This window comes from Ornithorhynchus anatinus, chromosome 12 (genome assembly GCF_004115215.2).
Source record: "Ornithorhynchus anatinus isolate Pmale09 chromosome 12, mOrnAna1.pri.v4, whole genome shotgun sequence".
NCBI classification, from domain to species: Eukaryota; Metazoa; Chordata; class Mammalia; order Monotremata; family Ornithorhynchidae; genus Ornithorhynchus; species Ornithorhynchus anatinus.
In genome coordinates, this window is record NC_041739.1 from 1641576 (window position 1) to 1664942 (window position 23367).

Genomic DNA, 23367 nt, shown 5'->3' on the forward strand with positions numbered 1-23367 from the left:
AAAAAATCGGAAGACGGGGCACAGTGCGCCACCTCGGACGGTTTGGGGGCAGGATCTCGTCGTTTTGGGGCGGGGGCGTCTAAGGGTCAGGAGAAGGGGCAGAGTCGAAGGTACCGGGAGGGCCGGAACTGGTCCGGTGGGGAGTTTTCCGCTCCTTATCCTCAGGGGGGTCGCAGGTTAGAACTCGTAAAGTCTCTGAGAACCTGAGAGAGAGAATGGGATGGGAAAAAAAGAAAAAAGGCAGGATATGCCAGCATCCAGCCCAAAAGCACGCCCAGGCAGACCGGGAATGTGAGTGCCCTCCAAACCGCTCAGCACTTGGCACTCCGTTACCCCTAACAGTCAGGGCTTCCCCCAAGTGGGGGGATTACGCCCGGGTGGGATTTACTGAGCGCTCACTCTGGGCTAATCAGTGTGTAAAGGGCTGGGGTAGAAACAAGGGCTGAGGTGACCCCTAGGGTTTTCAGTCCCTTCCCTGATAAAGGATGTGGCATCTTCCGCGGACCCGAGTGATTCTTGCATCAGTAGATTTGAATTAATAATCGTGGATCTGTGTAGTCTAATCTGCCACACTGACCCTTCCGTGCCAGCGATCACCCTTTGCCCTCACCATGCCCAGGGAGGCGGAGGAGGAAGGAAAGAAGGGAGGGAGGGGGGAGAGAACAAGGGAAGGAGGAATAGAAATTATTTTCTTCATTCCTATGTGGCCTACGGGATAGAGCCTGGGTTTGGGAGTCAGAGGACCTGGGTTCTAATTCCGAGTCCACCACTTCGCTGTGTGACTTTGGGCAAGTCAGCTCACTTCTCTGGGCCTCAAGTTAACTTGAGTGTGAGCCCAGGGAATGTGTCCAACCTGATTAGTTTGTATCTACCCCAGCGCACTGACAGCATGGTAAGCGCTTAACACCATCATTATTATTACTGTTATTTTCTCCCTGAGACCCACAGAGGTTAAGTGACTTGCTTAGGTCACCCAGCAGGACACTGATAGAACTGAAACTCGAACCCAAGTCTCTGACTCCCAGCCCCAAAGTCTCCTGACTCAAATAGGCCAGGTGGCTTCTAAAAATGGATGGGTTTTCTTTTTTTTTATCCGGGGGTCATTTTCTTTGGCCAGTGAGTAATCACTCAGGCCTTACAGTTTAGTCACCAGCGAGCAATCAATCAATCAATCGGTTTACTGGGGGTAGGGCTGCGTGCTTGGAAGAGTAGCTTTGGTAGGCACCATCCCTGCTCTCCAGTAGTTCACAGTTTAGCAGTGCATGTGCTGGGAGGGTAGAAATGGGGATGAGGCAGTAAGGAGGGAAAATAAGGTAGAGATAAGACCTTAGTCGGGGGGGCTTCCTGGAGGAGACAGGATTTCAGTTGGTCTTTGAAAATGGGGAAGAGTGCTGGTCTGTCAAATAGGTCGGGGAGGGAGGTCCAGGCAGGAGGAAAAAAGGTGAAAGTGAAGGATGAGGAGTGGGTAGATATTAGGCAGAGAAGCAGCGTAGCTCAGTGGAAAGAGCCCGAGCTTGGGAGTCAGAGGTCGTGGCTTCTAATCCCAGCTCCACCGCTTTTATCAGCTGTGTGACTTTGGGTAAGTCGCTTCACTTCTCTGGCCCTCAGTTCCCTCATCTGGAAAAGGGGGATTAAGACTGTGAGCCCCACGTGGAACAACCTGATCACCTTATATCTACCCCAGCGTTTAGAACAGTGCTCGGCCCATAGTAAGCACTTAACAAATAGCATTATTTGTTGGGTTGCGAGTGGGAGAGGAGCGAGGATAAGTAGGGGGAGAGAGCTCATCGAGGGCTTTGAGTCTGATGGTAAGGAGTTTCTGCTTGATGTGGAGATGGACGGGCAACCGTGGGAGGGCACTTGAGGCACGAGGAGATGGACGCGGGAATTTTTTTTTTTTTTAGAAAAAGGATCTGTCCAGCAGAGTGAAGGACTGGAGTGGGGAGAGGCTGGAGGCAGGGAGGTCAGCGGAGGCCGATGCGGTATTCGAGGAAAAAAGTTGCATTCTGGGGCCTGGGGGTCCCTTTTACCTGATGTTGCTGACCAGGGAACTGAGGAAATATCTTTCTTCTTCAGAAACATTTTTCGGTTGGGTCGGAAAAAATCTGTTATCTTCAGCTACTTCCAAAGTCACGCTCTTTCCTCGTTTGGATGACTTGTACAGCCGGAAGTTTCTGTTCCTTGTATAAACTCCTGCGGACAGAGTCGGTCGAGTGAGCGTTTTCCACTTACCTCTCCCTGGGGGAACTTTGCTGATAAATCCTGACCCCTCCCCTCCTGTCACGGGCCTGGCCGGCCCGGGTCCGGTCCCGTGCTCGGTTCGGTGCCCGGCTTCCCGGCACGAGGACCCCGCTCCGGGCTCCGTGGGGACCTGGGGGCCGGACTGTCCGGGTCAGGTCAGCAGCAATCTTACTGATCTTCCTGTCACTCACAGGTACGTGGCCCCCGAGCCAGTTCTCTGATTTCCTTATGTCGTACCCTCCCAAGTGCTTAGTACGGCGCTCTGCACACAGTAAGTGCTCAATAGATACAATTGATTGATTTCCTACTAATGTTGGTATTTGTTAAGCGCTTACTATGTGCAGAGCACTGTTCTAAGCGCTGGGGTAAACACAGGGGAATCAGGTTGTCCCACGTGGGGCTCACAGTCTTAATCCCCATTTTACAGATGAGGGAACTGAGGCACAGAGAAGTTAAGTGACTTGCCCACAGTCACACAGCTGACAAGTGGCAGAGCTGGGATTCGAACTCATGAGCCCTGACTCCAAAGCCCGTGCTCTTTCCACTGCGCCACGCAGCTTCTCCACCACTACAATCCACCATGTTTACGTTGCTCCTCTAACGCCGACCTCGTGCTTGCCCGTCTCACCTCCTACTCTCTCACCTCCTACTCCTCGCCCACATCCTCCCTCTGGCCCGGAATTCCCTCCCCCTTCGTAGCTGACAGACCATCACTCTCCCCACCTTCCCGAGCTTTCACATTTTCTCCAAAAGACCTTGCCCGACTAAGCCCTCATCTCCCCTTTCATCCATTCATTCAATAGTATTTATTGAGCGCTTACTATGTGCAGAGCACCGTACTAAGCGCTTGGAGAGTCCCCTCTCCCTCCTGTGTCACCTCTGCCTTTAGATTTGTCCCCCTAATTCACCCCTCCCTCGGCCTCCCAGCACTTACGTACGCACCCCTCTTTTCGTTACGCCTGCCTCCCCCTCTGGACCGTGATCTCCTTGTGGACGGGAAACGTGTCTAACGACTCTGTACCCTCCAAGTGCTTACTTCAGCGTTTTGCACACAGCAAGTGGTCAGTAAATAAGACTGGCTGGCCACCAGGACCTCAGGGAGGCACAGGGCTGGGCGGGTGGGTGGAGGAGGAAGAAGAGGGCCGAGCGTGAGCTGGCTGGTCCTGACCCACCGCGCCCATCTGTCCGTCTCGAACTTCACCCGCGCTTGGCCATCTTCTTGGTGGGAACCGGCGCCCCTCCCTCCCTCACCCAGGTCCACGAACAGCTGCTGGCCTCCGGCTTTGCCGTCCACCAGGAAGCGGGAAAGGTCTCTCCCGCCCTGGCCCGAGGGCCCCGGTTCCTCCGCCACGTCGCCGGCCGAGGAGGAGGGGGCCGGGCCGGCTGGGGTCCCGGCACGGGGCTGCTCCTCGAGGGGCGGCGGGGCGGGCCGCAAAGCCGCTCGCACGAAGCGTCCTGGGGAGAGAGAGGTGGCAGGGTTTAAGAGTCCGTCCGTGGCCTGGCTGAAAACAGAAAACGTGCCGGGGGGCGGGGGGGAGTGGAGGAGATGTGACTCAAAAAGGATTTCAGTTTGACTCTCCTGCTGTTCTACAGCAGAACGGGGTGGGGTGGGGTGGGGTGGACGGAGGCGACGCAGAGGAGGCCGCGAACGTGGCCTGGCACCCCGCTCTCTCCCAAAGCAGGCAGGCAGTCGAGGGTTTATTGTTTAGAGTTTATTGTCTCACAGAGCCCTTAAATTGCCAACCCCGCACCGGCTGGGGCTGGAGAGGAGGCTAGAACCTGGTCGGCATAAAGAGAAGCAGTGTGGCCTAGTGGATAGAGCGCGGGCCTGGGAGTCAGAGTCATCCTGCCTCGGCCACTTGTCTGCTGGGTGGCCTCGGCCGAGTCACTTCACTCGAGCCCGTCACCGGGCAAGGGATGGTCTCTATCAGTTGCCGAATCGTACCTTCCAAGCGCTCAGTTCAGTGCTCTGCACATAGTAAGCGCTCAATCGATACGATCGAATGAATCGGGCAGGGATGGTCTCTACCTGTTGCCGAATCGTACCTTCCAAGCGCTCAGTTCAGTGCTCTGCACATAGTAAGCGCTCAATCGATACGATCGATTGAATTGGGCAGGGATGTTCTCAATCAGTTGCCGAATCGTACCTTCCAAGCGCTCAGTTCAGTGCTCTGCACATAGTAAGCGCCCAATCGATACGATCGAATGAATCGGGCAGGGATGGTCTCTACCTGTTGCCGAATCGTACCTTCCAAGCGCTCAGTTCAGTGCTCTGCACATAGTAAGTGCTCCATAAATACTACTGAATGAATGAATTCTCTGGACCTCAGTTCTCTCATCGGTAAAATGGGGATTTAGACTGTGAGCCCCACGTGGGACAGGGATTGGGTCCAACCCCAACCGCTTGTATTCCCCCACCAGTGCTTAGCTCGGTGCCTGGCATATTCATTCAATGGTATTTATTAAGCGCTTGCTGTGTGCGGAGCACTGTACTAAGCGCCTAGCACCGCACTGCCACTTGACACATAGTAAGCGCTTAGCATATGCCACAATTATCATTAAACAGCAGATTCTGCTGCTTTTTTTTCCCTGCAGAGCACCGCTCCCGCTCGAGCCTGGCTCCGCCCAGACCCCCTCAAGTCTTGGGAAGTCCTGAGTTTTGGGGATCGCTCTGCCAGGCCGAAATGAAACAGGAGGTCTCCTCGATCGTTTAGGTCCGACCACGGCCCCGCGGCCGACGGGGCTGACCGTTTCTCCTCCGTGGGGGCGGTGGAAGCCCGGGGCGGCGGGGCCGGAGTCGGCCACCCCTTCATTCCCACGGACGCAGGCCTGGTCAACGTAGCCGTCGGCACTCGCCGAGCACGCCTAGGAAGCAGCGTGGCTCAGTGGAAAGAGCCCGGGCTTGGGAGTCACAGGTCATGGGTTCGGATCCCGACTCTGCCCCTTGTCAGCTGTGGGACTGTGGGCGAGTCATTTCGCTTCTCTGTGCCTCAGTGACCTCATCTGTAAAATGGGGATGAAGACCGGGAGCCTCACGTGGGACAACCTGATGACCCTGGATCTCCCCCAGCGCTTAGAACAGTGCTCGGCACATAGTAAGCCTTAACAAATAGCAACATTATTATTATGATGATGATGATGATGATGACGATGCACACCCAGGCCGAGTTGGTTCTGGGGGGAGTCCGGTCCTTGACACACCCCGTTTATTCCCGTCCCATGTGCTGCCGGTAAAACTCTTTATTTCCACTTCCCTAACTGCACTTCATCTGAAATTCGAGCGTGCACCTATCGATCCCGTATAGAGCTCTCAAGTGGGTCCTTGGAAACGTACCACAGTGCTTGGCGCAGAGAGCGCTTAATAAATACCATAATCGTTATTATGATATTAGAAGCAGCATGGCTCAGTGGAAAGAGCCCGGGCTTGGGAGTCAGAGGTCATGGGTTCTAATCCCAGCTCTGCCACCTGTCAGCTGGGTGACCTTGGGCAAGTCACTTCACTTCTCTGGGCCTCAGTTCCCTCATCTGTAAAATGGGGATTGAGACCATGAGCCCCACATGACAGGGACTGTGTCCAACCCGATCTCCTTGTAATAATAATAATGTTGGTATCTGTTAAGCGCTTACTATGTGCAGAGCACTGTTCTAAGCGCTGGGGTAGACACAGGGGAATCAGGTCGTCCCACCTGGGGCTCACAGTCTTAATCCCCATTTTACAGATGAGGGAACTGAGGCACAGAGAAGCGAAGTGACTTGCCCAGAGTCGCACAGCTGACAAGCGGCAGAGCCGGGATTAGAACCCGTGACCTCTGACTCCGAAGCCCAGGCTCTTTCCACTGAGCCACGCTGCTTGTCTCCACCCCAGCGCTTAGTACAATGCCCGGCACATAGTTAAGCGCTTAAATACCATAATTAATTATTATTATTACAACACAGCTCCTGCCCTGGAGGCGTTTACAACCTAGTAGATTAGATGACTGCCTAATTACCACCGTTCCTTGGCTTTGTGCAAATCTCTGGGCGCAGTGAAAATGTAGCCATGACAAAGCCGCACCGATTTCTCCCCCAGTGTAAGCGCACGGGGCAAACCGCGGGACAGGTGGAAGAACATAAGACGAACCCTCCCGGCCCCGACCTGTCCGTTGACGGCATTTGCAGTTTCGGCCTGCGGCCTCTATCCCCTTAACTTCACCTGCGGAACAATATCGCCAAGATCCGCCCTCTCCTCTCCACCCGGACGGCTACCTCACCGCTACGGGCTCTCGTCATATCCCGGCTAGACCGCCGTGTCGGCCTCCTCTCCGACCTCCCTTCCTCCTCTCTCGCCCCGCTCCGGTCTATCCTTCGCTCGGCCGCCCGGCTCATCTTCCCGCGGAAACGATCCGGGCCCGTCGCTCCCCTTCTCAAACACCTCCGGTGGTCGCCTGTCGACCTCCGCTCCGAACCGAAACTCCTCGCTCTAGGCTTCGAGGCTCTCCGTCACCTCGCCCCTTCCCACCTCTCCTCCCTTCTCTCTTTCTCCCGCCCGCCCCGCCCGCTCCGCTCCTCCGCCGCCCGCCTCCTCGCCGTCCCCCGGTCTCGCCCGTCCCGCCGTCGGCCCCCGGGACGCCCTCCCTCCTCGCCTCCGCCGGACCGATCCTCTTCCCCTCTTCGAAACCCTACTTCAAACTCACCTCCTCCGAGAGGCCTTCCCGGACCGAGCTCCCCTTCTCCCTCCACTCCCTCTACCGCCCCCCCTTCGCCTCTCCGCAGCTTAACCCTCTTTTCCCCCCATCTCCCTCCGCTCCTCCCCCTCTGCCTTCCCATCCCCTCGGCACCGTACTCGTCCGCTCGACTGTATATATTTCCAATACCCTATTTACTTTGTTAATGACATGTACATCGCCTCGATTCTATTTAGTTGCCATCGGTTTTTACAAGACGTCCTTCCCCTCAACTCTATTCATCGCCATCGTTCTCGTCCGTCCGTCTCCCCCGATCAGACCGTAAGCCCGTCAAACGGCAGGGACCGTCTCTATCTGTCGCCGACTTGTTCATTCCAAGCGCTTAGTCCAGTGCTCTGCACATAGTAAGCGCTCAAGAAATACTATTGAATGAATGAATGAATGAATGAACAAGGGTTCGCCAACTCCAATAACTGAGTCAACAAATGCTTTTCTTTTAAAAGGGAAGGCAGTTAAGAAATGAAAGTAAAGGGTTTTAATCAGTCAGTACTAGATCACCAGGCATCACCTTATAATTAAAAAACTGAAAAGAGGATTTTTTTTTGTTGTTCAGTGTCTGGGAATAAAAGACAGAAGCTGGCAGTAGTAAGAAATCTCTGCCAATACCCTGTTTGGGCCCAGTCCGGCGCCTCCTGAGAAGCAGCGTGGCTCAGTGGAAAGAGCCCGGGCTTGGGAGTCAGAGGTCGTGGGTTCTAATCCCGGCTCTGCCGCTTGCCAGCCGTGTGACTTTGGGCAAGTCACTTCACTTCTCTGTGCTTCAGTTCCCTCATCTGTAAAATGGGGATGAAGACCGTGAGCCCCACGGGGGACAACCTGATCACCTTGACTCCCCCCCACGCTTGGAACAGTGCTTTACACATAGTAAGCGCTTAACATATACCATCATCGTCATCATCACTCCTGGCAGCAGGGATAGTCTACACTTTGGGCAAATCGATGGGTCAGGAACATGCCCCCCCGTACTCCCCCTCTGCACCCCACCATCATCATCATCATTATTAGCCCCACGAGGGACATCCTGATTCCCGTGTCTACCCCAGCGCTTAGAACAGTGCTCTGCACATAGTAAGCGCTCAACAAATACCAACATTATTATTATTTATCATCATCGTTCAGGAAGGCAAGATGGAGAAGGGGAGTGAGAAGGTGGGACTGGGGACCAAGGGGGTTTAATAGTTATTGCGGCGTCTGTTAAGCACTTACTATGGGCCAGGCGCTGTACTAAGCGCTTGGATTCCAGCAAATGGGGCCGGATGCAGTCCAACCCAGTTTAAGGTCGTGGCCAAGGGCTGAAATGGGGCTGGTCCTCCCCCTATCTGCCCAAGACTGCTTGCGGGGTAGGAAACCGGTGGGGTGGAAGTCCCGGGGGACGGGAAGGATCAGGTGGGGGGGATGACGGACGGGGGAAGGGGTGGAAGGATGGATGGAGGGGGAAGGGGGACGAGACCTCCCTCCAGGCAGCTGGGATGAGGTGGGAACTCTGGGGTCCAGCAGCCGCCCCCCGGCACAATCTACGGCACCCTTTTCCGTCGAGGCCCGAGGCGGCTGCAAGCCTGCTGTGGGCCGGGAATGTGTCTGCTCACTGTTGACTCTCCCAAGCACACAGTACAACGCTCTGCACACAGTAAGCGCTCACTAAATATGACTCATTGATTGACAGCTGGCACAGAATGGGGCCAAAAGGCAGGGGTGTCCAGGCAGGACAACGGGGGACGAAACGGGGGAGCCGTTTTGTTATTGATAATATTATTATCGTGGGGGAGCCTGACCCTGAGGAACGCCCCCTAAAACGGCTCCGCCCTCCGCCCGGGTCAAAAGGGGAAGGGCGGGCGGAGGGTGGAGGGAGCAAGCCCAAAGGGGGCCACCCGTTGCCAGCTTCTTCTGGCCCTGCCCATGGAAGCACGTAGGTGCGCTCGACCCCTCCTCACCGACATGAACGTTGTCTTTGAAGGCCACGTCGCGGAGCTGAAATATCAGATGGCGGCTAAACTTCTCATCGGTGCTGGAGTCCAGGTTTAAAACGTCTTCAGCGGAACAAGGCACCCCAAATGATTCCTGCAGTGCTCTAGAAACATGCTGGGAAAGGCAAAGGCATTCCAACGGCTTTCCCGTCGGACGTCTCTCCTGGCACGGCAAGTCGACGGGTCTCGGGGCGGTTGGAGATTCGCCCGTCGGTTTTGATTTGCTACTTAACTACGGAGTGTTTAGGAAACTCGGTTTCCTGCCCCCCGATTCTACGCCCTTTAAAACACCCCTCTCTCCCTCACAGATTCACCTGATGATTTCGTCCGGCGGCACACACTCGAAGCGGGCCACGCCGAAGGGAAACGACTTGGAGAAAAGCCGACAGGCCAAGGACGTGCGTATGGTACTTGTTATAATTATGGTTCTTCGTAAGGATTCCCTCTGGGCCAAGCGCTGATCTAAGCACTGGGGTAGATTCAAGTTAATCAGGTTGGACCCAGTCCCTGCCCCACATGGGGCTCACGCTCTTATCCCCATTTTACAGAGGAGGGAACTGAGGCACAGCAAAATGACTTGCCCAAGGTCACACAGCAAGCAGACGCTGCAAAATGGGGATGTGGCGGGGACGGCCGTCCGGGACGGTGGCCGTGCCTAACCCTAAACTGTCGTTGCCTTATACTGTCGAGTCGTGTCTGACCCACAGAGACGGCCGTGGACACATCTCTCTCGGACGGCCCCGCTCTCCATCTGCAATCGATCTGGTAAGTGGATCCGGAGAGTTTTCTTGGGAAAAATACAGAAGCGGTTGACGATCCCCTCCTTCCGTGCAGTAAACGAGTCCCCGCCCTGACTCTCTTCCCTGCCGCTGCTAGACTGACGGTAAACTCGTTGGGGGCAGAGAATGTGTCTGTTCTATTGTTTTTCTGTACTCTCCCCAGTGCTCAGGACAGTGCTCTGCACACAGTAAGCGCTCAATTAACGACTGAGCACTTGGAAGAGTACAATAGAACAGACCCATTCCCTGCTCCCGACGAGCTTACAGTCTAGAGGGGGAGACAGGCATTAATAGAAATAAATGACAGATATGGACATAAGTGCTCTCCCAAGTGCTTAGCAGTAATAATAAAAATAAAAATGTGGGTATTTGTTAAGCGCTTACTATGTGCCAAGCACTGTTCTAAGCGTTGGGGTGGATTCAGGTTGCCGCACGTGAGGCTCACAGTCTTAATCCCCGTTTTCCAGATGAGGGAACTGGGGCACCGAGAAGTGCAGTGATTTGCCCAAGGTCACACAGCAGACAAGTGGCGGTGGCGGGATTAGAACCCACGACCTCTGACTCCCAAGCCCGGGCTCTTTTCACTAAGCCACGCTGATTGACTGACCGACAGACCGGCGAGGAGATAGGCGGGGAGGTCCTCATCCCTTCTGTAATGACCTGGCTTCCTCTCTGATAGAAAAATATTTCTAGCAGGGCTCAGAAACAGCAGGCCGATCACCGTCTTCTCACTCCGGATGAGGAGGAAGTGGGGCTGCGTGGGACGGGTGAGATGATTCTTCAAGAGGCCCGCTATTCATTCATTCAAGGGTATTTACTGAGCGCTTACTGTGTGCAGAGCACTGTACTAAGCGCTTGACACCCGAGCCTCCGGGGGCAGCCGCTCCGGACCGGCCCAGGCCAGTTCTGTTGGTATCGTTTTTGTCCGTCTCCCCCGATTAGACTGTGAGCCCGTCATTAGGCAGGGATGATCTCAATCTGTTGCCGAACTGTCCATTCCAAGCGCTTAGTACAGTGCCCTGCACATAGTAAGCGCTCAATAAGTACTATTGAATGAATCAGGCAGGAACTAGGGCCCAGATCGCCAGGGAGGAGAGCGCTCCGGGGGGAAGTTTGCTTTTTTTCCACTGCCATCAATCACTCTTACCGCACGCGGGGCTGCAAGACGCGGCAGTGCGGCGGGAGGCCTTCAGATTGAAGCTCCCCGGAGCCGAGGACAAAAACGTCGCTCTCTTCAGTCGACGCCTCCTCTCCCAGCCGCCCCCAGTCCTGCCTCGGACAGTTTAGGACCGTAGGACAGCCCAGAGTGGGAAGCAGATTTCACGGGGTTTAGGTGGTAAGATCTCCGGAGGGTCTTCCCAAGTTAGAAAGGGCCTCTCCCAGGGAATTTAGAGAAAGGACGAAAACGCTCTCTTTAGGAAGCCGTTGGGGTTCCGCCCCGCTCGCCCCCTCCCCTCGTGGGGGTCGAGAGGGGGTGGACTTGTCTCGGAACTGAACCCACTCTCTTCCCCTCTTCAAAGCCCTACTGAGAGCTCACCTCCTCCAGGAGGCCTTCCCAGACTGAGCTTCCCCTTTTCCCTCTGCTCCCTCTCTGCTCCCCCTTCCCCTCCCCTCAGCTAAGCCCCCTTTTCCTCTGCTCCCTCTCCCTTCCCCCTCCCCTCAGCACTCTGCTCATTTGCTCATTTGTATATATTTTTATGACCCTATTTAGTTTGTCAAAGAGGTGTCCATCCCCTTGATTCTATGTATCGCGATGACGCTGCCTTGTTTTTGTCCGTCTGTCTCCCCCCATTAGACTGTGAGCCCGTCATTAGGCGGGGATGGTCTCTGTCTGTCGTCGAATTGTCCATTCCAAGCGCTGAGTACGGTGCTCTGCACATAGTAAGCGCTCAATAAATACTGTTGAATGAATGAACGGAACAGCAATCAGCTGGGTCACAGGGGTGCAGGCGGGCCGATTAGACTGTAAGCCCGTCACTGGGCAGGGGTGGCCTCTATCTGTTGCTGAATTTGTCCGTTCCAAGCGCTTAGTCCGGTGCTCTGCACAGAGTAAGCGTTCAGTAAATACTACTGAATGAATGAAATCCTCACAAGGCGGAGGCTTGGGAAAATGGCAGTCGCCTAATCTTCAGGAGGAGGAAAGAGGCTTCCGTTTCGAGGCGGCAAAGTGGTCCCTTTTGGCCTCCGTTCGGGGTCGGGGGCGAGGGGGGCTGGTCCAGCAAAGGGCTGCTCCCTAACTCTCGACTGTAAAATGGGAATGAAGACTGGGAGCCTCACGTGGGACCACCTGATGACCCTGGATCTCCCCCAGCGCTTAGAACAGTGCTCTGCACATAAGAAGCGCTTAACAAATACCAACATTATTATTATTATCAACTGCCCGAGGCAATGAGGGCAGCGAGAGCCCAGTGAAAGCCACGGTGGGCCGCCCCCGGCCCACACCTCAGTGTTAGGCCTCTTGTGAGGCACCCCACCATCCCGATGGCCAACCCTCCTCCGATGCAGCAAAATGGACAAAACGGGGAGTGGTGTGGCCTAGTGGACAGAGCACAGGCCTAGGGCTCAGAGGACCTGGGTTTTAATCCCATATCTGCCCCGTGCTTGCCCTGTGGGCAAGTCGCTTCACGTCTCTGGGCCTCACTTTCCTCAACTGTAAAAGAGCAGCACTTAGACTGTGAATCCTGTGTGGGACAGGACCGTTTCCAACCTCGTAATAATGTTGGTATCTGTTAAGCGCTTACTATGTGCAGAGCACCGTTCTAAGCGCTGGGGGAGATACAGGGTCATCGGGTTGTCCCACGGGAGGCTCCCAGTTAATCCCCATTTTACAGATGAGGTCACTGAGGCACAGAGAAGTGAAGTGACTTGCCCACAGTCACACAGCTGACTCAGAACAACGCTCGAAACACATCAGCGCTTAACAGATACCATTGAAAAAAAGCAAAACAAAAAATGACAGCCGTTTCATCTCCGGCCTCCTCCAGGAGCTGCCGGCGGGAGGCAGAGGAAGAGAAGAGCAGGGGCTGAGAAGCAGGAGGAAGATAACGACCGGAGTCTTACCTCTATTAGCTGGGCCACCATCTTCGGCCCGTCTGCTCCCGGATTGGCCGCTTTATCAAACTCCAGATCGAAATAAAGTTTGCACACGGTGTTCTCAGGAATAACCTCATAGCAGTGCATGAGAAATTTCTTATTTTTCCTAAGTCACAAAAATTCCAAGATGGAGTCGTGGTGGTCAAATAGCCCAACTAGGCTGCGCGAAGTGTATGATTCTAAAACAACAATAGGATCAAGGTGGCCAAATTTTCAAGTGCGAGTCGGAGGCTTCTAGGTAGGAGATTTTATAGAGAACAAGCAGATATCTACGGCCCTGCCTGAGGCCACTGTAACGTATATCTCTCTCTCTCCATATACACATATAGAGACACATATATAGACACACAAAATTATATATATGTCTATATAAATACAATTTTATGATTTTCCATGTACCTAAATCTATCTCCCTCGCTGGATAGATAGTTGTCTTCTTCAAGTATGAACAACTCTTTAGAGATTTTTGAAAAGATTTATTGAATGATGGCGTCACGGAATTTTTTTTTGACCACTCGCTGACTAAAGCATTTGTTTTAGTTTGCTGCCACTGTGCGATAAGAGTGGGCTATCTGATGGGACAAAGCGTCCGCCCCCTCATCGTGAGGCAGTAGCCAGTGCCAACTCCCTGGAGGATCAGTCGCCGCCTCTAACGCCCATTTCAGAAACAGAGGAGCTCCTCGGATTTCCCTTCGGACAGGGGCATCCTCTTCACTCCTCAGGTTTCGCTAACGCCGCTCCTCAAGCTCAGTGGTTAAGGCGCTGCCTCGTTAGGCCTGAGAAAACGGCCCTCGGGAGAATTAGGGTCCGCAGAAGAGGGGGTGCTCAAGAGTCGGGGGGGGGGGGGGGGGGGGTCACTTCTGCCTGCATGGCCTTCCTTCCTTCCCCCGGCCCAGAGTTTTAGGGGCCCCCGGCAGATGGAATCAGAATACAGCGAAAGGGGCATTCAGACCACTGGTTATGCTTTCTAGACCCTAAACTCACTGTGGACAGAGAATGTGCCTTTTTATTGTTGTACTGTGCCCTCCCAAGCGCTTAGGACAGGGCTCTGCACACAGTAAGCGCTCCAAAAATACTACCGACTGTCCCACAGTTCTTACCGGGCCTTGTAGTAATGCCAGAGCTCAGAGTACGTTGTCACCAGGTAAATCCGGTGTCCGTCGCCCACGCTGTCTTCAAGAGCGAACACGTGGACGGCCTTGGCAGGGGCAAAAAGCGGGTTCCAAATTGTGCATAAAACGCAAATCCCATTTCCCCAAGTCCCCAGAAGCTGATTTCCAGCTCCGCGCTACCTCTGCCGGTCCTTTATTTGGCCACTGCTCCCAAAGAATGGCCGACTGGATCAATAGAAAACTGAATTATAGGCAGTGCTCCGAGAGGAGAGAAAATCAGAAGCACTGCATCTCCCTGGCTTCTCTGATTCCAGCTCCCCGATTACGGGCCCTTCTCTAGATCTACTGGAAGCTCAATGCGCGCAGGGGGCATGTCTACCAACTCTGTTACACTGTACTCTCCCAGGCACTTAATACAGTGCTCTGCACACCGTAAATGCCCAATCGACACCACTGATTGAGTCTCCACTGTGTTTTCAGGGTGGGTGGGGGAGAGGATGCTGTGGAAAAATGAAGGCGTGTCTTCCGCCCGGCCCAGGAGGTCATCAGATATTCAAAACTCATCAGTGAGCCTCACGTGGGACAACCTGAATACCCTGTCTCTCCCCCAGCGCTTAGAACGGTGCTCTGCACCTAGGAAGCACTTAACTAATACCAACATTATTATTATTATTATCAGTGGAGATCCGAATGGACCCAGCCATGAACTAAGAGGCTCCCAATTCTGCTTCTGGGATGTGTAAGTTGGTCTGCAAGAGAGAGCCCTGCCTCTCTATTTATTCAATCATATTTATTCATTCATTCAATCCTATATACTGAGCGCTTACTGGGTGCAGAGCACTGGACTGAGCGCTTGGAATGGACAATTCAGCATCAGAGAGAGACGATCCCTGCCCGGCAGTGTGTGCAAAGCACAGCGCTAATTGCTTGGGAGAGTACAATGTAACAATAAACTGGCACATTCCCTGCCCACAGTGAGCTTACAGTCTGGAGGAAGAGACAGACATTAATATAAATAAATTGCAGATACGTACGTCAGTGCCGTGGGGCCGGGAGGGAGCCAAGTCAGGGTGACGCAGCAGGGAGTGGGAGAAAAGGAAGGGAGGGTTTAGTCAGGGAAGGCCTCTTGGAGGAGGTGGACCTTCGATAAGGCTTTGAAGCGGGGGGGGAAGAGTCATTGTCCGTCAGATATGAGGAGGGAGGAAATTCCAGGCCAGTGGCGGGACGTGGGCAAGAGGTCGGTGGCGGGACAGGCGAGATCGGGGTGCAGTGAGAAGGTTAGCATTAGGGGAGCAAAGTGTGTGGCCTGGGAGAATAGCGATGTCAGGGAGGAGGGGGGAAAGGTGACTGAATGTTTTGAAGCCGACGGTGAGGAATTTTTGTTTGACGGGCGACCACCGGAGGTTCCTGAGGAGCGGGGAAACACGGTCCGACCCCGTCCGTGCCTAGCTTGGAAACTGTCTAAAAGTGGGCAAAGCTTTTACCCCGTTTCCCTCTGCTCCTCCCCCTTTCCTTTCCCCTCCCCCCAGCACTGTGCTCATTTGCTCATTTGTCTATATTTTTATTACCCTATTTATTTGGTTAATGAGGTGTCCATCCCCTTGATTCTATTTATTGCTATTGTTTTTGTCTGTCTCCCCCGATTAGACCGTGAGCCTATCAGATGGGCAGGGATTGTCTCTATCTCTCGTCGAATTGTCCATTCCAAGCGCTTAGTCCAGTGCTCTGCACATAGTAAGCGCTCAATAAATACTATTGAATGAATAGTAAGCACTCGATAGGGAAGGGGGAATAGGGAAGCAGCGTGGCTCAGTGGAAAGAGCACGGGCTTTGGAGTCAGGGCTCACGAGTTCGAATCCCAGCTCTGCCCCTTGTCGGCTGGGTGACTGTGGGCGAGTCACTTAACTTCTCTCTGCCTCAGTTCCCTCATCTGTAAAATGGGGATGAAGACTGTGAGCCCCACGTGGGACAACCTGATTCCCCTACGTCTACCCCAGCGCTTAGAACAGTGCTCGGCACATAGTAAGCGCTTAACAAATACCAACATTACTCGATAAATACTATTGAATGAACGAATGAACGTTTTTGTAGGAAAACGATCCGGGCAGCAGAGTGAAGTGTGGACCGGAGAGGGGAAAGACGGGAGGCGGGGAGGTCAGCGAGGAGGCCGATAGAGTCATCAAGGCGGGAGGGGAGAAGTGCTTGGATCGACGTGGTGGCCGTTTGGATGATAATCTTAATAACGTTGGTATCTGTTAAGCGCTTACTTGACAAATACAACAGGGTAAGCAGGTTGGAGAGTAAGGGGAGGGAGGTTTCTTGTGACGTTGTGAAGGTATCCACAAGGAGCTTACAGTCTAGAGAATGTAGAGGAGGAGATGGACGTTAATATAAATGTCATTCATTCACTAGTATTTATTGAGCGCTTACTTTACTATGTGCAGAGCACTGTACTAAGCGCTTGGAATGGACAAATCGGCAACAGATAGAGACAGTCCCTGCCTTTTGACGGGCTCACGGTCTAATCGGAGGAGACGGACAGACGAGAACAAGGGCGATGAGTAGAGTCGAGGGGAAGAACATCTCATAAAAACCGATGGCAACTAAATAGAATCGGGGTGATGTACATCTCATTAACAAAATAAATAGGGTGATGAAGATATGTGCAGTCGAGCGGACGAGCACAGTGCCGAGGGGATGGGACGGGAGAGGGGGAGGAGCAGAGGGAAAGGGGGAGAAGAGGGTTTAGCTGCGGAGAGGTGAAGTGGGGGGTAGAGGGAGCAGAGGGAAAAGGGGAGCTCAGTCTGGGAAGGCCTCTCGGAGGGGGTGAGCTGTAAGTACTCGTTAAGCGCCTACTGTGTGCAAAGCACCGTTCTAAGCGCGGGTGATCAGGTCGTCCCACGTGGGGCTCACAGTTTTAATCCTCATTTTACAGATGAAGTAACTGAGGCACAGAGAAGTTAGAGAAGCGGCGTGGCTCAGTGGCAAGAGGCCGGGCTTGGGAGGCGGAGGTCATGGGTTCGAATCCCGGCTCGGCCACTTGTCAGCCGGGTGACCGTGGGCGAGTCACTTCACGTCTCTGGGCCTCAGTTGCCTCGTCTGTAAAATGGGGATGAAGACTGCGAGCCTCACGGGGGACAGCCGGATGACCCCGTATCTCCCCCAGCGCTTAGAACAGTGCTCGGCACATAGTAAGCGCTTAACAGATACCAACAGTAAGTAGGGTCGATAGGTAGGTAAGTGCTGTGGGGCTAAGGGTGGGGGTAGGGGTTGAGCGAAGCCTTTATTTACGTGGAAAACGCCTCTAGAAGGCTTACCTCTCTGCAGGTTTTGACAAATTGAAAAGCCTGCGCTTGGCGACGGAAGAGCTTCCAGACGGAGGCGGGATCCTCCGGTCTGGCCAATCTCGGTTTGTACGCGGAGCCCAGCGGATTCCTTTCATAGTGGCCCGCTCGCTTTTCGATGCGTTTCAGTTTCTCTTCCCACTTCCCGGCCGTCGGTTCCCGAGTCATCGAAGGCCCAAATCGTGGTTCCCGGGCTTCGGGGAGCCGGTCCCGGACAACCTGGACGGAAAGGAAACGGGTGCTCGGGGAGGTGCCGGGACGCTGTCCGACGTCATGAGTTCGAATCCCGGCTCTGCCACTCGTCAGCTCTGTGACTGTGGGCGAGTCACTTCACTTCTCTGGGCCTCAGTTCCCTCAACTGTAAAATGGGGATGAAGACCGGGAGCCTCACGTGGGACGACCTGATCACCCTGTATCTACCCCAGCGCTTAGAACAGTGCTCTGCACATAGTATGCGTTTAACAAATACCGACGTTATTATTATTAACTTGTACCGACCCCAGCGCTTAGAGCAGTGCTTGCCACAAGGTAAGCACTTCACAATACTGTAGAGAAGCAGCGTGGCTCAGTGGAAAAGAGCACGGGCTTTGGAATCAGGGCTCATGAGTTCGAATCCCAGCTCCGCCACTTGGCGGCTGTGCGACTGTGGGCGAGTCACTTCACTTCTCTGTGCCTCAGTTCCCTCATCTGTAAAATGGGGATTAAGACCGTGAGCCCCACGTGGGACGACCTGATTCCCCTATGTCTCCCCCAGCGCTTAGAACAGTGCTCGGCACATAGTAAGCGCTTAACAAATACCAACATTATTATTATTATTATTATTAATTATTCAGCGTGGCTCAGTGGAAAGAGCCCGGGCTTGGGAGGCAGAGGTCATGGGTTCGAATCCCGGCTCTGCCACTTGTCAGCTGGGTGACTGTGGGCGAGTCACTTCACTTCTCTGGGCCTCAGTGACCTCATCTGTAAAATGGGGATGAAGACTGTGAGCCTCACGGGGGACAACCTGATGACCTTGTATCTACCCCAGCGTTTAGAACAGTGCTTAGAGAAGCAGCGTGGCCGAGAGGAAAGAGTCTGGGCTTAGGACTCAGAGGTCACGGGTTCTAATCCTGGCTCTGCCCCCTGTCAGCTGGGTGACTTTGGGCAAGTCACTTCACTTCTCTGGGCCTCAGTGACCTCATCTGTAAAATGGGAATGAAGACTGTGAGCCTCACGGGGGACAACCTGATGACCCTGTCTCTCCCCCAGCGCTTAGTAATAATGTTAATAATAATAATGATGTTGGTATTTGTTAAGCGCTTACTGTGTGCCGAGCACTGTTCTAAGCGCTGGGGTAGACACAGGGGAATCAGGTGGTCCCACGTGGGGCTCACAGTCTTCATCCCCATTTTACAGATGAGGTCACGGAGGCACCGAGAAGTGACGTGACCTGCCCAAAGTCACCCAGCTGACAAGTGGCCGAGCCGGGATTCGAACCCATGGCCTCTGACTCCCAAGCCCGGGCTCCTTCCCCTGAGCCACGCCGCTTTCTCAGAACAGTGCTCTGCACATAGTAAGCGCTTAACAAATACCAACATTATTAGCAGTAGTCGTAAGAGCTTAACAAATACCAACATTAATTAATTAATGAAGGCATGGGCAGCGGGGCCCTTTCAACCTCCTGCAACCGCCCAGTGCCCCGCCAGCCTGTGTGAGCGCGTTCAAGGCCGCAGCACAGCTCCTCTCCAGTCTCCTCTAGCCTCTACGCCCATCGTGGGCAGGGAATTTATTCATTCATTCCATCATATTTATTGAGCGCTTTCTGTTGTACAATGTATTGCCCTCTCCCCAGCGCTTAGTACAGTGCTCTGCACACGGTAAGCGCTCGATAAATACTATTGAATGAATGTAGCACGGTGTTCTTTTTACGGTAAGTGATCAAGAAAAGCCAATAACTGAATATCAGTGGAAACAGCCTGGGCTTCGGAGTCAGAGGTCATGAGTTCGACTCCCGGCTCGGCCACTTGTCAGCTGGGTGACCGTGGGCGAGTCACTTCACTTCTCTGGGCCTCAGTGACCTCATCTGTAAAATGGGGATGAAGACCGGGAGCCTCACGTGGGACGACCCGATGACCCTGGATCTCCCCCAGCGCTTAGAACGGTGCTCTGCACATAGGAAGCGCTTAACAAATACCAACATTATTTACATTATTATTACTACGGGCAGGGTTCTGTGGAGAGAAGTCACTGACTGTGAACAGCTCTCGGAGCCTCCTGATGATAATATTAATAATGGTGGTATTTGTTAAATATTTACTTTATGCCAAGCACTATCGAGAAGCAGCGTGGCTCAGTGGAAAGAGCACGGGCTTTGGAGTCAGGGCTCATGAGTTCGAATCCCAGCTCTGCCACTTGCCGGCTGTGTGACTGTGGGCAAGTCACTTCACTTCTCTGTGCCTCAGTTCCCTCATCTGTAAAATGGGGATTAAGACTGTGAGCCCCACGTGGGACAACCTGATTCCCCTATGTCTACCCCAGCGCTTAGAACAGTGCTCGGCACATAGTAAGCGCTTAACAAATACCAACATTATTATTATTATTATTGTCTCTATCTGTTGCCGAACTGTCTATTCCAAGCGCTTAGTCCAGTGCTCTGCACATAGTCAGTGCTCAATAAATACTGTTGAATGAACGTATGAATGAATCCATGCATGAATGAATGAATCAGAGGACCTGCGTTCGAATCCCCAATTTGCCACTCGTTTCCATTTCCAGATGAATCCCCATTTTACAGATGACACTTGTGGTGGGCAGGGAATGTCTCCGGCAACTCTCCCGGAGCACTTAGTACAGTGCTCCGCGCACAGCAGGTACTCCAAAGCTTAGAGCTCACGGCCAGAGGTGGACGGCGTGGCTCTCACGCGTCTTTGGCCAGCGAGGGCCACCGACAGGGTCGTCGGGTGTGGAGTTCGAGGAGCGGGCGTGTTGCGTTGCAGGATCTGGGAGAGGACGGAGCGGCTGGTGTTTGGGTTCTGCCCTGTCACATTCCCCCGCCTGCCATTTGGAGCGAGAATGTCAGCCACTGGCCAAAAGTCCCGTTGAATCGGCCTGCCCCGTCGTCCCGGTTGTAGTAAGAGACGTGACCGACATTCTCGGACGGCAGCCGCTCAGAGATTCCTCTCCGTACTCGGTCCGCAGTGATTCTCGACTCTTTAAAATCCCGCATTAGCCGGGTGTTGAGCTCCCCATTCGCAGGCAGAGATGGCATTTCAAGCCTGGCGACGCTATGAGAAGAATTCCGTCGCCCGGCTCATCTTCCCGCGGAAACGATCCGGGCCCGTCGCTCCCCTTCTCAAACACCTCCGGTGGTCGCCTATCGACCTCCGCACGGAACAAAAACTTCACACTCTGGGCTTCGAGGCCCTCCGTCACCTGGCCCCTTCCCACCTCTCCTCCCTTCTCTCTTTCCACCGCCCGCCCCGCCCGCCCCGCTCCTCCGCCGCCCACCTCCTCGCCGTCCCCCGGTCTCGCCCGTCCCGCCGTCGGCCCCCGGGCCGCGGCCTCCCGCGGTCCCGGGACGCCCTCCCTCCTCGCCTCCGCCGGACCGATCCTCTTCCCCTCTTCGAAACCCTACTTAAAACTCACCTCCTCCGAGAGGCCTTCCCAGACTGAACTCTTCTTCTCCCTCCATTCCCTCTACCGCCCGCCTTCACCTCTCCGCAGCTAAACCCTCTTTTCCCCCCATCTCCCTCTCCTCCTCCCCCTCTCCCTTCCCATCCCCTCGGCACCGTGCTCGTCCGCTCGACTGTATAGATCTTCATCACCCTATTTATTTTGCTTATTAATAATAATAATAACGTTGGTATTTGTTAAGCGCTCACTATGTGCCGAGCACTGTTCTAAGCACTGGGGTAGACACAGGGGAATCAGGTTGTCCCACGTGGGGCTCACAGTCTTCATCCCCATTTTACAGATGAGGGAACGGAGGCACAGAGAAGTGAATGATAATAATGTTGGTATTTGTGAAGCGCTTACTGTGCGCCGAGCACTGTGTTAAGCGCTGGGGGAGATACAGGGGAATCGGGTTGTCCCACGGGAGGCTCACAGTCTTGATCCCCATTTTACAGATGAGGTAATTGAGGCCCAGAGAAGTGAAGTGACTCGCCCACAGTCACCCAGCTGACAGGTGGCAGAGCCGGGATTCGAACTCATGACCTCTGACTCCCAAGCCCGGGCTCTTTCCACTGAGCCACGCTGCTTCTCGGAAGAGGGAACTGAGGCCCAGCTAAGCTAAATAATAATAATTATTATTATTATGGCATTCATTCATTCATTCATTCATTCAATAGTATTTATTGAGCGCTTCCTAGGTGCAGAGCACTGTACTAAGCGCTTGGAATGAACAAGTCGGCAACAGATAGAGACGGTCCCTGCCGTTTGACGGGCTTACGGTCTAATCGAATTTATCGAATCGAATCGAATCGAATTTATTAAGTGCTTACTATGTGCCAAGCACTGTTCTAAGAGCTGGGGGAGATAGAGGGTCATCAGGGTGTCCCACGTGAAGGCGCCCAGTCTTCATCCCCATTTTACAGATGAGGTCACTGAGGCCCAGGGAAGGGAAGTGACTTGCCCAAGGTCACACAACTGACAAGCGGCGGAGGTGGGATTAGAACTGAATGAAGGAATGGTGGGCGGGAAGGGCGAGAGAGGCGGCAAGATGGCGGCCGCCGCCTCAGGCCACGACGCCCCTCGCCTCGCTTTTGGCGCCCAAACCAACCGCCACTTCCGGTCGGGGGCGCGCGCGCCGCGGGCGGGAAAGGGGGCGGGGCTTGGTGGGGCTGGACGGCGATTGGTGGGACCGGGAGGGGTTGGGAGGGGGAAGGGGCGGGGATTGGTGGGCGGGGGAGGGGCGGGGCTTGGTGAGGATGGGCGGTGATTGGTGGGACGGGAAGGGCTGGGGAAGGGGCGGGGCTGGGGACGGGACGGGGATTGGTGGATTTGGGAGGGAGAAGGGGCGAGATTGGTGGACGGGGGGCGGGGCTTGGTGAGGATGGGCGGGGATTGGTGGGACGGGGAAGGGGCGGGGCTTCATGAGGATGGGCGGGGATTGATGGACAGGGCTTGGGAGGGAGACGGGGCGGGGCTTGGTGGGGAGTGGACGGGGATTGGTGGACGGGGCGGGATGGGCGGGGGCTTGGTGGGCAGGGGCTTGGTGGGCAGGGGTTGGGAGGGAGACGGGGCGGGGATTGGTGGTCGGGAGGCGGGGCTGGGAGGGGAACGGCACGGGGATTGGGGGCGGGGCGGGGAGGGGCGGGGCTTGGTGAGGATGGGCGGGGATTGATGGACAGGGGAGGGAGAAGGGGAGAAGGTTGAGTCGACAGGGGGCGGGGAGGGGCGGGGCTTAGTGAAAGTGGGCGGGGGGTTGGTGGGCAGGGGCGGGGTTGGGAGAGAAGGGGCGGGGCTTAGTGAGGACGGGCGGGGATTGGTGGGCGGGGCGGGGCTGGGAGGGGAACGGCACGGGGATTGGTGGGTGGGGGTGGGGCTTGGTGAGGATGGGCGGGGATTGGTGGGTTGGGCGGGAGAAGGGGCGGGGCTTGCGCCGCGGGCCTCACTCTCCCCCTCCCACCGCGGCCACGGAGCTTGGAGCGGGAGGGCGGACCCGGAGCGGACTCCAAACGGACCTGGAGCGGATTCCGAGCGGACTCGGTGCTGAGCCGGCGCGGACTCCCAGCGGATTCGGAGCTCATCCGGAGTGGACTCAAAGAGGACCCGGAGCGGATTCGAAGCGGATCCGGATTGGACTCGGAACTGATCCGGAGTGGACTCGAAGTGGTCCCTTGGAAGACCCGGAGTGGATTCGGACCTGGCCCGGAGTGGACTGGAAGTGGCCCCTTAGCGGTCCCGGAGCGGATTCCAAGTGGACCCGGATTGGACTCGGAACTGACCCGGAGTGGACTCGAGGTGGTCCCTTAGCGGACCCGGAGTGGATTCGGAACTGGCCCGGAGTGGACTCGCAGCGGCCCCTTAGCGAACCCGGAGCGGATTCAAAGCGGACCCGGACTGGACTCGGTACTGACCCGGAGCGGACTCGAAGCGGATCCGGATTGGACTCGGAACTGACCCGAGCTGGA

General features: G+C 54.9%; 1 protein-coding gene and 1 long non-coding RNA gene across 2 annotated transcripts in view; one reads left to right on the forward strand and one right to left on the reverse strand.

The window, feature by feature from the left end:
* Positions 1-23000, reverse strand: part of PRIMPOL (primase and DNA directed polymerase) — a 25829-nt gene extending 2829 nt beyond the window's left edge. Inside the window, exons 1-8 of the mRNA XM_029076642.2 lie at positions 22918-23000; positions 17228-17473; positions 13899-13996; positions 12766-12904; positions 8894-9041; positions 3493-3696; positions 2031-2193; positions 115-203 (exon numbers count right to left, since the gene is read on the reverse strand). Coding sequence (XP_028932475.1) covers positions 115-203; positions 2031-2193; positions 3493-3696; positions 8894-9041; positions 12766-12904; positions 13899-13996; positions 17228-17473; positions 22918-22983 — 1153 coding nt within the window. The 5' untranslated portion in view covers positions 22984-23000. The remainder of the gene's footprint in view (positions 1-114; positions 204-2030; positions 2194-3492; positions 3697-8893; positions 9042-12765; positions 12905-13898; positions 13997-17227; positions 17474-22917) is intronic.
* Positions 9534-12874, forward strand: LOC114815504. The gene is made up of 2 exons (XR_003763291.2): positions 9534-9691; positions 12690-12874. It is a non-coding gene; the product is annotated as an uncharacterized LOC114815504 (long non-coding RNA).
* Positions 23001-23367: the final 367 nt, after the last annotated feature.